The 18,713-nt window shown below is 32.7% G+C and overlaps 1 protein-coding gene across 1 annotated transcript; it reads left to right on the top strand.

The window, feature by feature from the left end:
* The first annotated feature begins 33 nt into the window (after window positions 1–33).
* Window positions 34–14,622, top strand: LOC149775571 (dCTP pyrophosphatase 1-like). Its single transcript, XM_089944020.1, has 4 exons — window positions 34–239; window positions 5,118–5,228; window positions 8,048–8,082; window positions 13,801–14,622. Exons 1-4 carry the CDS (start codon window positions 136–138, stop codon window positions 14,031–14,033), a joined length of 483 nt encoding a protein of 160 aa, XP_089800146.1. The 5' UTR covers window positions 34–135; the 3' UTR covers window positions 14,034–14,622.
* The last annotated feature ends 4,091 nt before the right edge of the window (window positions 14,623–18,713 follow it).

Below are 18,713 nucleotides of genomic sequence, written 5' to 3'. Positions count from 1 at the left end.
GTTTACCGAAAGTATTTTTCTGCGCGTGCGTTTTCAGTTTAGCATACACGTGCTTCCGCTGCAAATAACAACAATTAAACACTGCTGTCATTGCTTTAATAATTAGCGAATTTTCATTAACTTTGTTCGTATATAATGGCTGAAAAACAAGACAGAATCAATGATTTAATACATAATAACAAGGAAACTTCATTTCAGCGTGAATTCACATTCAGTGAAAAAACTACATTGGAGGATATGTAAGTAAAATGCATTCGTTTCTGTCCGTAAAACGGGAAACTATTGAAAACACCACTCTCTGTCAGTTAAAACAGAAGGAAATTTGGTGTTGCCTATAGTTTTCCTTTTTGTGACAGAAACGAGTGCTTTTAGTAGAAGATGGCGCTATAAAAATATTATGAACTTCTGGGAGAGTGGCGGATGCGAGCTCAAGTTGTTTACATTTGCAACTAGACCAGCAAATAGGTCTCCGCTTTTCTGTCCCCCTCCCCCCCCCCAAAAAAAAAAAAAAGAAAAAGGCGGAGACCTACTTGTTGGTCTAATCTGCAAAACATGCACAGCGGAGAGCAGAGGGGCTCGTTACAAAGAAAATCAGGAGTGTACGTCAAAAAATCAAGGGCCGAGGGGTATAACCTGTAACAAAATAACATACCCCTCAGCCCTCGATTCACTGATGGATACTCCTGATTTTCTTTCTAACGAGCCCCTGTGGAGGAGAGAATGTTGTTATACCTCCGTGTTACTTTCATGTACTGTGGCTGAAACTTCTTTGGATATTGTACTTGTGGAAATTGTATGTGATCTGAGCTCACATAAGATGACTGCTCCGTTGTGCAATTTTTTTAAAAAAAAAAAATCAGCCTGAATTAATCTAGAGTACAATATCTTTTGCAGTTATTAAAATAGAGAAAATAATTAGATCTGACTAGACAATACCAGCTTGTGAAAGTGCAATGAACAAATTACCAAATATATTAAAAAGTGAAAAAGTATTATTGGCTCTTTTAAAAAAATACAATTTACCTTTGAACTCCAGGATGTGAAAATGACCAAGTGTAGCTAGCAGTTTTGTTTTGAAAGTTGCATATCAGAAGTAAGGACAAGCTGTATACTCTGTAACCCATATTACACCCATCAAGCTGTATACTCTATAACCCATATTACACCCATCAATCTGTATTACACCCATCAAGCTGTATACTCTATAACCCATATTACACCCATCAAGCTGTATACTCTATAATCCATGTTACACACAACAATCGTACACTAAAATAAAGGGAATCAAAAGTTCTTTGAACAATACCTAAGATAACAAGGTGAGGAAAACTGGACATGGGGGAAATTCTTTTTCTTTAATCCTGTACAAAATATGAAACTGTAGAGCACCACCTTGAGCATTTCTGAGGTTCACTGTCATCGTGTGGCACATCTGAATGACCCATATGTAATTATATGCTCAGGAAGTTAACATAGCCATCAAGTTTAACAGATGGAAGAAATGCTCCATTCATTGTTTTATAAAATTGTTAGATTTTCTTTACATTTACTTAGGTATGCAATCAAATTCCATTTGCACCATATCTAACATGTTTTCTATATTTGGACATTTATAATGGGGTTTAAAACATAAATGTCCAAAGATCAAGAATGGGGTGGTATGAAGAGACTGTCAATACTGTTATGTTTATGTAATTTAATTATTTGTTTGTTAGTTTTAATTTTTAAAAAATTCCATTACATGCTATTATAAGGTAACTTTGTATATTGGATTTGACATTTTTTCTTCAGAAATTCAATTCAGGTCTGTTTGACCTGTTATAATATAGAAACACTGTATCTGGTTGCTGACCTTGATTCAGAACCAGTAAAGGTTCTGGTAAACAACTTTTTTTATTTTTATTATTCTTTCCCAGAGTAAGAACCATTGATCTCAGTTAAGACCATACTGGGAGTATGTGATGTTAGGTATATAAAAAGATTCTATTTTGTTCTGGAAGGATGACCATGTAACCCTCATAGGGGAATCTGTTTTGTGTCTTAAATTATTGTATAACTGTTTTCTGGATAGAACTTGGGCATTTGGGCTCCAAACCATTGACACTTAAAGATGTTTTGTTGTGACCAGTTTGAGTTGAAATTTTATTTTATGGAATACGAGTGATTCTTTTCCCTGGAAATATATAAGTGCCCATACAGAATTCATAGACAAAGACATTCATTGAAATTTATTCGGAATTCAAAACTGGATTAATTTTTTGTGATTCAACAAGGAACTGTTGACACAACAGCACTTTGAAGGTTACAAAAGACATCATTACCTTCTAGTTTGGATTTCATTGGGACTCAAACTCAGATTTATTTAGGACTTTTTAATAATAGGACTTCTGATTTTTTAATTCTTGGATTAATTTTGGATTTGATTCATAAAACCATAAGTTCTTTTTCTCATCTTTGCCTTGTTTTTCTAGGAAACTAATTATTTGTTAAATTTATGAAAGCTTGTTGTCTTCTTTCTTTTCTGTTATGTTTTGTACCGCCTAAACATGTAAAAATACCATATCCAGGTCTAATACCTTTTTGTACCTTTCATTCATAAAATTGAGTCCAGAGCACAATATCAGCAAATTCTCTGCTTCCCAATTTAGAAAATACAGGTTGAATTGTTTTCTAACTTGTGGGAAGGGGCCATTGAGAGTGCATTGTCAAACTCATATGTTTTGTTTAACTGGTTCTTTGATAAGTAAAGTGTTCAAGTATATGCTCTTAAAATAAGTAACAGAAAAGAGTAAAAAGCAACAAGCTTTCTAAAATTCAACCAATAATGTATTTATCTAGAATACAAAGTGAGAATGAAAGAGAATTTATTGGTATTGTCAATTAAATCCCAAATTGTAGTGGAATAGACCCAAATAAACATGTTTACTTCTATTTATATTGATCCTGATATTAAACCCATACACAAAGAGAACATTTTAGCTATGTGTTGTTTACAGAATACAATTTTAAAAAATCAATAATTCAGGTCAAGTAGAAAATGAACTTGATTTTGGGACAAGGTTAAGTCCAGCATACAATCTTACATTACAATAGCATAGAATGAAATAAATAATTAAAATAAAAAATAAAAATCTAACAAACAATGCAGATTAAATTACATATCAATAAATAAAGGGAGTTAATGAACCCTTTCATCCCCTCAGGTTCATAACAGATTTTTTCTATACATGGGCATACAATTAAATTTTACATGGGTTTGGGACTGTTCCTGTGGCCTAGTGGTTAGAGTGTCCGCCTTGGATGCAGTAGGTCATGGGTTTGATCCCTGGCCGAGTCAGACCAAAGACTTACAAAAATGCTACTAACAGCTGCCTCGCTGGGTGCTCAGCATTAAGAGGTTAGTGTTAGGACTGGTCGGCCTGGTGTCAGGATAATGGGACTGGGTGGGACATCATGCTACATGTCTGTGGCATGATGCCCCAGTGCTGGACATCACTATAAACTGACACACTTCAGGCATTGTAGCAATATAACTCAAATTGTTAAAGCTACATTTATATAAAAAGACCAAATCCAATTTCATTATATTTCTTGAAAAAATCATATTGTCTGGAGATCAAAGAAAACAAAATAGCTCAAAAGAAAATCACAGTGCCCACCCATTACCTTATAGCAAATGAATTTGCTATCTGCATATTAATTGTTGCATAAGGTGTAATATAAAATCTGTAACTAAAGTGGAATAATTCATCTTACATTATAACTGATGTATTGACATTAGAGATAAAAAATAAAAAATAAAAAATTGAAAGTACTGATTTATGAGTTTAATTTGAAATCTTTTACCAAAAATGTTGTCTTATACATAACATTTTGTGAATTTTGGATTTTTTTTTTAATTGTCTTTGAGACCATGCTACCAATGGTCACACCTTTTTAAAATTCCCACAGTAATTGCATGCTCTCTTTAGAGTGCCTACTGTCAAAGGTCACCTATAAAAATAACCAGCACTTTGCTGAACCCATTGATTGGAAAAAAAATCATTCATCAAAACTGATGCCTAAAATGTTGATTACTGATGCACTAGGATAAATATGAAAAGTATACTAAAACTCTTCGGGTATTTTTTCAAAGTGGTAGCAAAGTAATACGATGTACTGGCACCTAAATTGTAACAAAAATGACAAAACCTCAGTGTTTAAGACTCTCGCAAACACCAAAGAAAACAATGAATTGACCAAACATTTGAATATTAGCTTTAACTCTAATGATACAAATTTAGAAAAAATAATTCTTTGTGATCATAACCATGTGAAATGTTGTAAATTCAACTTTTCTTTGGTGTTTGCTTTTATGTTTAATGAGAGTCGAAAGTACTTAGGCTAGTTCATTGTCAGTTTTATATAGTAATCTTAGTCAATCCCTGACACGCAGTAAACCAATATATGAGATGTCTATAACTATGACAGTTTTTATATGTGCATGTTTTATTGAGCAAAGAGTAAAAAAAAAAGATTCAGTTTTGCAGACTGCCATTCCTTAAGTTCAAGTATGGTATCAGCAGTCAGTTCTTATGTACAAATGCATATTGCACTTAATATTTTAAATATGAAATCTGTATGGAAAGTATTAAAAAAAACAACAGAATGATTCACATTAAAATAGCCTTTAATATAACCCATGCATCAACAAAATGAAAGATGATATTAAGCTGGTTGACCTTCTAGTATGAAATTTGATCAAAAAGTGTAATAAATAACATGTTCTTAAATAAAATTTGAGCACCAACAACAGCACACAGCAAATGTCCTGGTACACTTTTCAGCTCTCCGGGAATGAAAGGCACATTTTATAAGCAATGGAAAAGTTGGATTGTTCATGAAAAAAATACAGAAAATATTCATAACTAATTGTAACTGGTTAGAATTGGTCATAGATTGGGATTATGATTGGTTTTGATGAGCCAGGAATCAATCTCATTTCATCCGATTGCCAACACTGACATTTTCCAATATTCTTTGACATGAAATACATGTAATTGATGTAATCCATCTCCTCTTTGTTTTCTCCCTTTGATGATTGATGCTTTTCTTAATTGATTTTTCTCTTTCTGCAGACGAAAGTTGCAAGAAGAGTTTGCTGTTGAAAGAAACTGGAATCAGTATCACACACCACGCAACTTACTTCTTGCACTTGTTGGAGAAGTTGGGGAACTGGCTGAAATTTTGTATGTTTAGTCACATAAGCCTTGTCAAATAGTTATAACAAGAAAATCATGAAAGAATAAGTAATATTATTATGGTACATTCAAATACTTACAATTTTGCACTTTTAATAGTATAAAATGGATTATCCAGGCATCTGGAATCCTAATTTAAGCAGTTTTGTGAAAGCAGATGATTTTTTTTTATCTAGACCACACATGTTTTAAATGTAAGAGTCCATTGAAAAGTAATCAGCAATAATTGTCTTCTAAATTGTGCATTTTTGGTTCATTTACTAATGGTACCAGAGAGATGCAAATTCAGTTAGTGCCCTTTGATTGCTGAACACTGCAACAGAATTTCACATCTATATTTGTAAGGCAATATAGTCATTGTGTTTACAAAGTTCTGAGCTTAAAATAATACTTGTTTTAAAAAATGCCAGCATTTTCATTATGTTTTTTGAACATTTAAATGTTGAAAAAATGTAATCAAACAACATTATTAAATTTATCTATTAACAGAAAGGTGGCCTTCCTGTCACACACACACATACACACCCTCTTTTGATTTAAAAAAAGGAAAGACTTTAAAAATGGCAATACTGTATATATGATATTTCCTATCCATAATATTTCATACAAACAAATTGTAATCATTATTTTAGTTACCTAAGAAAGTGATAAACAAGTCTTCACCAGTAATTATATGTACATCTGAAAAAATAATTGATAAAAAGTGCATTAAAAAAAATGCAGACATTAGAGTTCAAGTTATCTGTTGATAATGTTGCATTATTGCCACCGATGATTTTGATTATTGGGGTCACAAACCTGGACCAAAGTTTGTGCATAACTTGTACTTGGGGCAAGGAAAAAGCCTATTGGTTTAGATGAGATGTTGTTTCTGTACACAAATCTTGATTTCCTACGTAGAAGACTATTAAAAACGGAATGGGTATTGAACATGCCATTTTTAAAATAAATACATCAGTTTTAACATGGTCTTATAAATGCACATTAACACGATGTTTTCCATGACAAATGTAATAATGAGTAGACTTTATTTTGTCGATCTCCAAGACGGGTATATTTGATGAGTTTATGAGCAGTCATGTAAATAAATAGAGGGCCACATGATATGTTAGTTCTCCAAAATGAATTGTGTCACCCGCAATAAGAAATTATTATTAATATTTTTATTATAAAGAGCATACATATCAGACGTTATATAAACACAAATGGCATTGTAAAAGGGCTTATTATTTTATAAATATTCACTTCTTTTAGGTCAAAATCTTTTGGGGGGTGTTAAGTACTATTATATTTTAATTGATACTTACATTTATGACTATTTTATTCAGGGTATTTAAATTTGTGGTTGTTAAAAATCATACATCATAAATAATAATGAATTCTCAGTATTTTCTTTTTTTATTTCAAAGCTTTTGAAGTATTACTATACACATTGGCTTGTTTTACAATTACAGTATATGCTCCATTATATGTTGTATCCAAACTGCAAACCGCATAGATCCAGATCTGCCACTGCATAATGCACTGGAAGATTTGGATCTTTGCAGTTTTCTTAGGAGTAATCAGTAGAACAAACAACATAGACCCTGGTACATTATGGAATGGCAGATGAGGGTATATGTTGTTTGCAATTGGACCCAACTAATAAGTGAGTATATATGATAATTAAATTAATCCCCTCATTGGTAATGCTGAAATCAATATTAAGTAATGTTGGTTGATTTTTGTTAATTATGAAATTGTTTTGTCAATGTTTTATGCAATTGCTTATATAACAATGAATGAACAGCTGATAATCGGATGTTAAGATTTGCTTGACACAGAATGATGCCAGTATTGTTATGAAGATGGAAATCAGATTTTATAATCAATTAATATTGTTAACAATCATCTTCATACCCCTGGCATTCTCTGGTTGACACTATTGTATTTTCTTGAAGAGTTTCCAAAACTACGGAATTGGAAGAAGAAAAGGTAGATATGATGCCTTGGGCATCAGAAAGACACTTAAGACCCATTTATTTCATTGTCTTCAAAATGGATTCAGTATGTAGTTTTTATTTATTATTTTTTTATATTTATCATCAGAATATAATTGTATTTTTAGTGATAAAAAGTGTATGATGAGCATATATCACAATGGAATGAACAGCTAATTAAAATGTGGTCAGTTTTGTTTCGTATTCTTAAAAGTTTACCAAATATTGAAATCTTCACTGCAACTTGAACACTTTGCAATATTAATTGGTTTGCAGAAAAACCTGTAAGTGTGGACAGCCTGGGTTTATGTTTCATTTATAAATATAATCTTTTGCATAAAAAAGAATCTTGTAGTGGTTGCCTGTTGAAGTGTCATGGTTTCATCTGCTCCAGTTTCTTCCACCCCAATGTCCTCAGCATATATACTATTTTACAACAGAGAGTGACTATGTCTAATGATGAAATTGGAAAAAAGAGTTAGGTGAATATTTTAAATTTATGGATTTACGATGGATTGGACCTTGTCAGTTTGCAATAAAACAGATACAAGTAAACTTGATGTTTTCACCCCACCCCCAAATATGATCAGTTGAAATATGGCATTTCTTTTGCTTCCAAACAAATATGAAAAGATACTATTCCCATCAGATTTTCTTGGTGGTCGCTTAAATGTTTTAATGGTCATTTTTTTTCTTCATTTTGCTTTCATTTAGATAGGAACATGAGCCATTGACCCATCAATGGTTTTTCAGAGCAACGGAGATCTCTAAAGTACACTGTCCATCCTTGACTGAAGCTAACTATATGTTTTTTTTGTATTATTTTAGTCAGTGGAAAGGAGAGGTGAAGGAAGGATTGCCAGGTTAGTTTTCATGCTTCATTGTTTTTCAGATAATTTACCAAATGCAGGAGATAATGACTGTCCCCAATCCTACATGTTAACATTACTAAAATATTTTGTTCTTGTTAAATACAGTGGATATCAAATGACTTTTTTGCTTGTCTATTTTTCCATCTTTTTATCTTCTATCTTATCTGTCCATCCATTCCACTTTCACAGAGTATCTTATTTATTTTTGTATTTCAAACAAATTTATTATGCAGTTGTATATTAGTAAGGTAGTAGACGACTCCAATTCTCAGCATTCTATAATCAGCTGATAGATTTATCAACCAGGATTGTTGGTTGTACTGTATTTTAGTTTCTGCAATAACCAGCTTGAAGATTTACCTATATTCAATCCATTGTTTGGTAAGGAAAAAAAACATTTTAGAAAATAAAATTAAGTGGCATGGGACTGGAGGAGTGGCTTGGGTTATATATTTAAGGAATAAATTGTAAAAATTTTGAATGTTCCTTTTAGTAAAACTAATCATTGCTATCCAAACAAGGACACTGACATGCTTTTCATGCACAAGTTATCAGATACATTTTTGAAACTTGACTTGCATGTCCGAGTTAGTCCTTTTGCAAGTTTCCTTCCTTGCATTTATTATATTGAACATTTATAGATGTATCTGAATGAAGTAAATCTTACCTGCATAATATCTTTTAATTAAAGATATTGCCAAATTCCCTTGATACAGATCCGGTGAATTTTATCTCACAATAAATCATGAGTAATGTTTGAAACTTTTGTTTTTGGACATTAACTCTCAACTTATATATATATAGTTGAATCTTTATCAAGTATGCTTGGAAGATTAATACCTGTTGTTATATAGTTGAATCGTTATCAAGTATGCTTGGAAGATTAATACCTATTGTTATATGGTTGAATCTTTATCAAGTATGCATGGAAGATTAATACCTCTTGTTATATAGTTGAATCTTTATCAAGTATGCTTGGAAGATTAATACCTATTGTTATATAGTTGAATCTTTATCAAGTATGCTTGGAAGATTTATACCTGTTGTTATATAGTTGAATCTTTATCAAGTATGCTTGGAAGTTTTATACCTGTTGTTATATAGTTGAATCTTTATCAAGTATGCATGGAAGATTAATACCTGTTGTTATATAGTTGAATCTTTATCAAGTATGCTTGGAAGATTTATACCTGTTGTTATATAGTTGAATCTTTATCAAGTATGCATGGAAGATTAATACCTGTTGTTATATAGTTGAATCTTTATCAAGTATGCATGGAAGATTTATACCTGTTGTTATATAGTTGAATCTTTATCGAGTATGCTTGGAAGATTTATACCTGTTGTTATATAGTTGAATCTTTATCAAGTATGCATGGAAGATTTATACCTGTTGTTATATAGTTGAATCTTTATCAAGTATGGGGGCCCTGAGTGGCCAAGTGGTCTAAAGCGCTTTCCGTTACGGATCACTGCCATCTCACCTCTGTCTGCGTAGGTTTGAGTCTCGGATTCGGCCAATGTGGGTATGTGAGAAAGCTTGCCAGTAGCTTCTCGAGGGTCGGTGGTTCTTTCCGGGGATTTCCTGGGTTCTTCCTCCACCATTAATACTGGCCGCCATGTATAGTCTATCTTGTGCTGAAAAAATGGCGTTAAACCCTACAACAACAACAACTTTATCAAGTATGCTTGGAAGATTTATACCTGTTGTTATATAGTTGAATCTTTGTCATGTATGCTTGGAAGATTAATACCTGTTGTTATATAGTTGAATCTTTATCAAGTATGCTTGGAAGATTTATACTTGTTGTTATATAGTTGAATCTTTATCAAGTATGCTTGGAAGATTTATACCTGTTGTTATATAGTTGAATCTTTATCAAGTATGCTTGGAAGATTAATACCTGTTGTTATATAGTTGAATCTTTATCAAGTACGCTTGGAAGATTAATACCTGTTTTTATATAGTTGAATCTTTATCAAGTATGCTTGGAAGATTTATACCTGTTGTTATATAGTTGAATCTTTATCGAGTATGCATGGGAGATTAATACCTGTTGTTATATAGTTGAATCTTTATCAAGTATGCATGGAAGATTAATACCTGTTGTTATATAGTTGAATCTTTATCAAGTATGCTTGGAAGATTTATACCTATTGTTATATAGTTGAATCTTTATCGAGTATGCTTGGAAGATTAATACCTCTTGTTATATAGTTGAATCTTTATCGAGTGTGCTTGGAAGATATATACCTATTGTTATATAGTTGAATCTTTATCAAGTATGCTTGGAAGATTAATACCTGTTGTTATATAGTTGAATCTTTATCAAGTAATTGCTTGGAAGATTTATATTGGCAACATTAACTCTATACCTATTGTTATATGGTTGAATCATTATCAGGTATGCTTGGAAGATTTATATTGACAAGATCTTAGTTGAATTTGGTGTCACCATTCTACATCATATTTTCTGATACATCTAAATTCATTTTTGTACAATAACTCTGTATTTTTTTATTGAATTTTTACCAAAAATAAAGTGTGTGTCTCTACAGTTTACTTCCTGATGTCTGGGATTAAACTCATTTTGAGCATTCAGTATCATCATCATTGGGGAGTTTACAAATCATGATTGTTGGACACACTTTTAATTTTGCCAAATCACTTTATTACTTGCCATATTTGCTTTTGTGCCTAATACCAACAAAATCCATGACTAATGCAAAGGTCGATATTGCTTATCATTATTGGGCAAAGTTATTGCTCATGCATATTGGATGCAGCAGACTTTTATTTCCACATGATAATTACAACATTAATTATTATTTGATTTCAACTAGATGTTTTTTCATGTCAAGCCCACCTTATGAAAAGCTTATCATAACAATAACTTTAGCATTCATTTGCATGTCTGTCTTTGCCCTAGATTACCCTCAATGACTGTAGCATCCACATGCATGTCTGTCCATGCCCAGGATTACCCTCATTAACTTTATCATCCATGTACAGGTCTGTCCCTGCCCCACATTACCCTCAATAAATTTAGCATCTATTTTCATGTCTGTCCATGCCCTAGATTACTTTCAATCACTTTAAAATCTTTGTGCATGTCAGTCCATGCCCAAGATTAACCTCAGAGTTAAAAGGTTTTACTTTTGTTTTATTTCAGTACCGTTTTATCCCACCCTCTTCCAATGTGCGATATAGTTACGGATTAGTCTCAACATGCAGGCCATGGTTGGCTTCTTATATAACTTAAGCTTCAACTTTATATTACTGGTAATAGATGAAATTTATTCATCTCTTTCATCGCCAAAAGAGGTCTTTTCCTTGATGCCTTAGATTTCAAAGTGTCATGTGACTTAGTTTTACATGAATTGTTACAGGGCGTATACTGCACACAAATCACATGATCTTAGAGTGTCAGTGTAATAAGAAAGATCAAAATGGAGCTGAAAATTTGGGAATTTCATGTCCATCATTTACATTTATGTTAAGGTGGGAATTGGAGTAATTTAATTTGTCACTTGGAATTAGTTTTGTTAGATTACAGTAAAGCTTAAATCTGTGTTGTTTCTTTCAAGTATATCCTCCAGTTCAATAGTTTTATTTTTAATAAAGCTTTTAAATTCTCCATACTATTTCAAATTGATTTTCTCTGTGATTTCTCTCAGACTCATAAAAACAATTTTTACATTTTGAATTTATAGTCTTATTGTTAAGGGACACAGTAGACTTAATCAGAATTGACCTTACGCCAGAAGGTAGATCGCTCCTCCTACCGAACACGTGACTTGACAATGTCTTAACCTCCGACAAACATTCTGTCAAAATGGCGGGCATCATAACATTAAAAGATATACCAGACAATATTGGTGAGCAATATTTGCCATATGAAACAACATTGAGACAGAGACAGAAAGCAAGAGCATTTATCCATCGCTTGCACTTCTCTAAGTTACGTCGGTATGTGGAGAACTCGCCTTCATGTATCTGGAGAAGTTGCCCCAGAGTGGTTGGAGAAGTCGCCCCAATTGGTTGGAGAAGTCTTTCCAAAACTTGTCACCCAAATAACCTTTTTATAACAGAATTAAGTCATCTTTTACGTGATTCATATTTATAGTTTTATATATACGCGATCACAAAAGAGATATTAACTAAATTAAAGCAATATCATAGTAATATTTATAAGGACGAAATTAAGTCTGTATATAATCTAATGAATGACGACAGTATAGTGATTAAAAAGGATGATAAGTCAAACACTATTATTATTGTGAATCAAGATGATTATGTTAAAGAAGTTGAACGTCAATTAGAAATTTTAAAAAAAAATTCAACATGTATTAATGAGATCGCTAAAAATAATAATTCCATATGTGAGGAATTTGATACTTTCCCTCTTAACATACATACACCTCAAAAATAATAATTCCATATATGAGGAATTTGATACTTTCCCTCTTAACATACGTACACTTCAATTCTACATATTACCCAAAATGCATACAAATCCTGACCATAATTTACCTTTAAATTTTCCAGGATGACCCATTATATCCGGTTGTAATTCATATACTGAAAACCTATCCAAATTTATTGATAGTGTTTTACAACCTTTAATGAAATCACTTCCTTCATACATTAAAGATACAACTACTTTCATTAAAAAGTAGAAGTCTATTCCACATCTATCTGATAATTTCAATCCATGTATCATTACATGTAACATCACTATATACCAACATTCCGCATGCAGATGGTATTGAAGCTTGCAAATATTTTCTTGATAACAATCCTAATAATAGCACACTATCTAGTGAAGATATTTGTAAAATAATAAAAACTTATCTTGGAAAATATTTATTTTCAATTTAATAATACAAATTACATACAGATAATGGGTATTAATATGGTTCCTATATACTCTTCCCTTTCATGTGTGAATTAGAAAAGGATTTTATTCAAAATGAAAAGTTTAATCCATCTCTTTGGTTCAGATTTTTAGATGACATATTTATGATATGGAAGCATTCAACTGAAGAACTGAAAAAAATTATTGATTGCCTAAATCATTTTCACCCGACGATTAAATTTACTGATACTGCATCTAGTACGCATGTTTCATTTTTAGATGTAAATGTAATAAAAAATATTGATAAAACTATCTCTATAAATATTATTAAAATGCATCTAATGATTTGAAGAACAGAGCAAAAGGGACAGATAACACTTATTTTTCGTTAAGTATAGAAGCGGAGTTGATCAGATGGAAAAGTTGAAAAATTGCAAATTTTATAAATTTAATAAGTTATTAAGTTGAAGAAAAACAACAATAAATAAAGCCTTAACCATGTGGCTATATCTCAGAAGTACTATATATGATCCTTGGGGCGACTTCTCCAGGTGAAGTGGGGCGACTTCTCCGAATCGTTGCGAAATTTGTAAATATATACAATAGCTGAGTCAATATCGACAGATGCAGCTTGTCTGAGGAAAATGGCGGACGTAAACAGTGCCTGGAGGTGTGTATAATAGCGCTCGCTGATTGGTCAATCGAGCAGAATGGTTGACAACTGGCAATAGGTCAGTTAGACAATATGAGTATTAGAAACCATAACATATTTTACTCTCAGCACAAAGAAGATTTTGATGGAAACTGCAGGAGACTGCTTGTTAATCAGTTGCTTTCATTTCTGTTTCAGATTTTACAGAAGAGGAGAGAAAGCATGTTGGACAAGAGATGAGTGATGTACTAGTTTATCTGGTTCGTTTGGCTGATAAGTGTCAAATAGACTTGTCTGCTGCTGTGCTAGAAAAGATCCGGCTCAATGCGGAGAAGTATCCAGTCCACAAAGTTTATGGCAAAAGTGACAAATATACAGAGTATAGAAATGATGTAGCTGAAACGGATGGAGAGGACAGAATACCAGCTTAGAGAAAGCTCACTGGTTTAAAATGTGAAAGATAAATTACTGAATTGCATGTTAAAAAACTGTAAGTGTAAGAAGAGTCCCAAATTTATTTGTATGGGACCACTTGCAGTTGTTTCATTGCTGTGCATTACGAACCTCTAAGTTTAACTGGATTCAGTTTTTATGAGATGTCTTTGTTGAATATATCTGATAATACAGTTGAAACATCCTTAGGACCATTGTGATATTTTTTATATTGCTGCATATATAAAGATGATGAAGCAATCAGTATTGTATCGGAACTGCCACAGCATGCACATAAAAATACTTTTGGTGGATCTCCAGTGACTAAGAAACTCTTCTACCTTAAAAGATTACAAGCAGAATTTCTTGACATTAGCATGTTCATCTTCAAAGGATCTGGTAATGAACATTTTTTTTGATGGTTTCAGTCACTTTCTTCACAATTTATGCATTTTAATAAAACGTCACCCACCCCAATAAAGGATAATTTCTCTTACTGGTATTTTTAATTAATTAATTAATTTTAATTATTTATTATCTTTATCTTTTATGCAGTCATTTCATGCAGTAATAAAGTTTGGGATCTTATTTTCTGCTATTGACTGTGCTATACATATAAATATTGTTCTAAAAGTTTTATTGAAGGTCTTTTCTCCAAACATTTTTAACACACTCACAGAGATTAATTAAGTATAGTTATTTGAATTTTGCATGTACCAATAAGTACTAATTCATTCACTTGATCAAATTAAGCAGTCTTCACAAGGGAGATACCAGTTCATTGCATCATGAAATTCTGCCAAATATTCAGAAGCATATTTCTCTCCTATACAAAATGATGGTCTTATATAAAAAAGAAGAGTTGCTCCTGGTAACAGAGACAAAATCATACAAGTGCACTACCTTGGTGTAGGATATTGTGCATAGAAATGTGCTGTCTTGGTGTAGGATATTGTGCATATAAATGTGCTGTCTTGGTGTAGGATATGGTGCATATAAATGTGCTGTCTTGGTGTAGGATATGGTGCATATGAATGTATTGTCTTGGTGTAGGATATGGTGTATAGAAGTGCACTATCTTAGTGTAGGATATGGTGCATATAAATGCATTGACTTGGTGTAGGATATGGTGTATAGAAGTGCACTATCATAGTGTAGGATATGGTGCATATGAATGCATTGTCTTGGTGTAGGATATGGTGTATAGAAGTGCACTATCTTAGTGTAGGATATGGTGCATATAAATGCATTGTCTTGGTGTAGGATATGGTGCATAGAAGTGCACTATCTTAGTGCAAGATATTGTGGCCTTGTAAGGCCACTTCACATAAATATACATGTCACCTTGGCAAGGCAGTGTTTTAAAAATATAAGCCAGGGTACTCTGCTGAAACTGTTCAGTGTGACAATGATACAAATTAAAAATTATATCTATCATTGACTACACATTAAACACCTTCCCTGGGTCCCAAGTATATTTTTACTTGAACAGCTAGGCAATATCCATTCTAGATATGGACCTTATAAGAGGGAGATCACTCTGTATATGCATGGCCAATTAAAGTCCTTCAGGTGACCTTAAATCTTGTAGAACTTGAAATGTTTTGCTTGAAGGTAAAGAACTTTCAAACTTATTCAAGATCCAGAAACATTATTTGTAAAAGCAATCACAACAACAACTTCCATTATGCACATTAATGCTTACTTTTCCTGCAAGAAATTAGAAACAGTAGATAACTAGTTTAATTTTACTGATGGAATTCTTTAAGCCAGACAGGTGTTTAGCATGTAACCTTACGTTTTAGAGCATCTACTTATCCATTCATGCTGCAATGGTTAGATTAGTGTACACAAAGCTTACACAGGAATAAAACACTAGATATAGCTAGTAATAAAAGGAAAGCTTGTTGTATTGGCTCTGGTCATCTAATCAACACAGATTAGGGACTTATTGGACAATTATGGAAAGCAGCAGAGAGGGTGATAAGAGACCTTTGCTAGAATGTCATTTTTGAACAATAAAGCTTCCTACGAAAATTAAAAATAAAAAGTTTAACAACACCAAACCGAAGCCTCTAACTTGTAGAGTTTCTCTAATTGGGTTAGTTTCTTTTGTTGCTTTATCTTTGTTGCTTGTTTTTTCAAAAATTGTATGCACGTTTTGTTTACCCGCTAGACGTTTTATTGAGGTCGCACCATCTCTGCTGCTATAATTAGATCGTTATTATATCAATAATGACACTGGGTACAGAGTCTTACACAGCTAGAATGGCTAGAGAAAGATTAGAAGCAATAAAAAAAATTCTTCCTGTTCGTGATTCTGTCAGATAAAAACAGTTATTTAAACCTGTTGCGGAAGTTACTGAAAGAGTTGCTTCTGCAACTGAAAAAAAAAGCAAAAAGAACTAAAAAAACAACGGAGTTTTTAAGAAATCTTCTAGTTGAGATAGCTGCTGCACAACTACAACCACAGCAGCCTCCTCAACCACAATCCCAGTAACCTCAACTACAACCCCAGCAGCTTCCTCAATGACAAAGTGAAAACCAACTACAACTTCTGCCAAAAGTTAGAACTAACATTGTGGATAAATTTACACTTGAAGGTATTGATGCCATCAAAGATTCAGAACAAATACTTGATATTGCCGTGTATAGATATCATGAAAGAGTAAAATATGTAAAACCTGAATATGTTAAAACTTTAAAAAGTATCGATTGTAGAAGAGATGTATTTTGCATTTATAAAGATACTCAGCAAATCAAATCTGCAGAAGATGTTAATGATTTTAAATTTTTTAACCAAACAGTAGATGAGTATATTAGACTAAAAGCACTAGAAAGGGAACTAAAGGAAAAGAAAATGAAGTTGCAACTCAGAAGCTAAATGAAAAAAAAAGCAAAGCAAAAAAATTGAAAATAGAAGAAGCTAGATGACAGAGGGAATTGCGTTTTTCACCAAGTAGAGAGGGGGCAGAAGAAAATATAAGCAAGGAAAAAGATCTTGGCGATGATTCTTTTGGAGCTACTGGAAGTGGTTTTCCTTCCTTGAATACACCAGGAGGAAGTGGTTTTATTGCTTGTCCCAATAATATTCTTTCTGATGTAGATCGATTAGAAATTCTGATTGGAGCAAAACATGCTGGAAATAATACTCCAGAAATCATTAATGAAATCTCTGATATTTGTTGACGATTAATTACAGGAGGTATTATGGACATCAATGTTTATTGATCTCTCATCGATGAAATTGCTGATGATTATCACAGTGATTAGATAAATGAATAACAAATAAGATGATTATGCATAGTTCTCAACGTGGACTGATCATGGTCAGAGTGATAAATTCGTGATTACCAGTCTATAGAGCGATTTACGATGATGGACTTAGTGATGTTGTTCAAGGTTTATTTAGAAGGATAACCCCAAAGGCAATATGATTGCAAAACAACTGGGACTGAAAGCTGTTGATTTTGTTCATGAAAAATTTCCCAACGCAATTAGTAATGTTGCCAGTAAAGCATTTTTGGCAGTCAAGGATAGATTATCACAGTTAGTACAACAAAAACCTCAGCTACCAGTGAAACTGGCTGGCACTGAGGTTATGCCTGCAAAGACCAGTAAAATAATAAATCAAAAACTAGCAGAGATGACTGATGAAGTTGGAATATCCACACCAAAGAAAAAAATGAGTAAAAGTTTTATTTCAGGAGGTCATCTTCATTTTAGACGATAATGAATATAATAAAAATACTTAAGTGTTTGATATGGATGCACCAGTCCTTAAAGATGAATCAGTGCATGATTATCAATTTTATTCTTATAACGCACAACAACCAGATCATCATGGAAGGATTGAATTGAAAGTTCAGGATACAAGCAGACACTTTCTACCCGCTGAGGCTTTTATCGAAGTAGAAGGTGAAATTATAAAAACAGATGATACTGTATACGAAGCTAATTATAGCAATGGTTTTGTCAATAATGGTATCATGGTGCTGTTTGACAGTGCTAGGTATATGATTGATGGGAGAAATATTGAAACGATTCAGAAAGACGTTTATATTGCTGGAACAATAATAGGTTTAGCAAGGTACTCCGATGATTATACAAAATCTGCTGGTCTGTCAATGATGTTCACCAAAGGTGATTCTAACGACCCTGATCATAATCAATTTATAATAGCATGACCAAAAATCTATGCTGGAACTGCAAATGCTGATGTAGAAACTATGATCATATCTCCTAATCAGATTTTAATATAGGATTTGCAAAACTTCAGTTTGCTTTGAAGGGTGAATGTATAAGATTTTCATGTGCAATTCCTCTGTCTTTGGATTTCGCAGAAATGTTAGAAAAGTTTTTTTTGAGGAGCTGAACATACAGTTGTGCTTATTACAAAGGGTTATGATAATGATGCTATCAGGCGAGCTCCAGGAGTCAATGCTGGTAAAGTAATATTGACAAAACTTTCATTGTGGATGCCGGTAATGACTCCATGGATTGAGGTGGTAAATCATTGTTGTCATGGTTAACAGTAACCACTGTGTTCAAAGTAATATTAATGGTTTATTTACATGGCATATAGCATCCCAGCAAGGTGTTTCTGCACCAAAACATATCTTTATTGCTTTTCAGAATTCTGAGCCATTAAATTCACAGAATCATAGTCATATGATGTT

This window comes from Sinohyriopsis cumingii, chromosome 19 (genome assembly GCF_028554795.1).
Source record: "Sinohyriopsis cumingii isolate HCF-2022 chromosome 19, ASM2855479v2, whole genome shotgun sequence".
Taxonomy (NCBI): Eukaryota; Metazoa; Mollusca; class Bivalvia; order Unionida; family Unionidae; genus Sinohyriopsis; species Sinohyriopsis cumingii.
This window is presented reverse-complemented; position numbering and strand designations above follow the sequence as displayed.

Coding starts and splice junctions, on each gene's coding strand:
- LOC149775571 (XM_089944020.1), top strand. CDS start 136: ATGGCTGAAAAACAAGACAGAATCAATGATTTAATACATAATAACAAG. Junction 5,229..8,047: donor GGGGAACTGGCTGAAATTTT/GTATGTTTAGTC, acceptor GTATTATTTTAG/TCAGTGGAAAGGAGAGGTGA. Junction 8,083..13,800: donor GGTGAAGGAAGGATTGCCAG/GTTAGTTTTCAT, acceptor TTTCTGTTTCAG/ATTTTACAGAAGAGGAGAGA.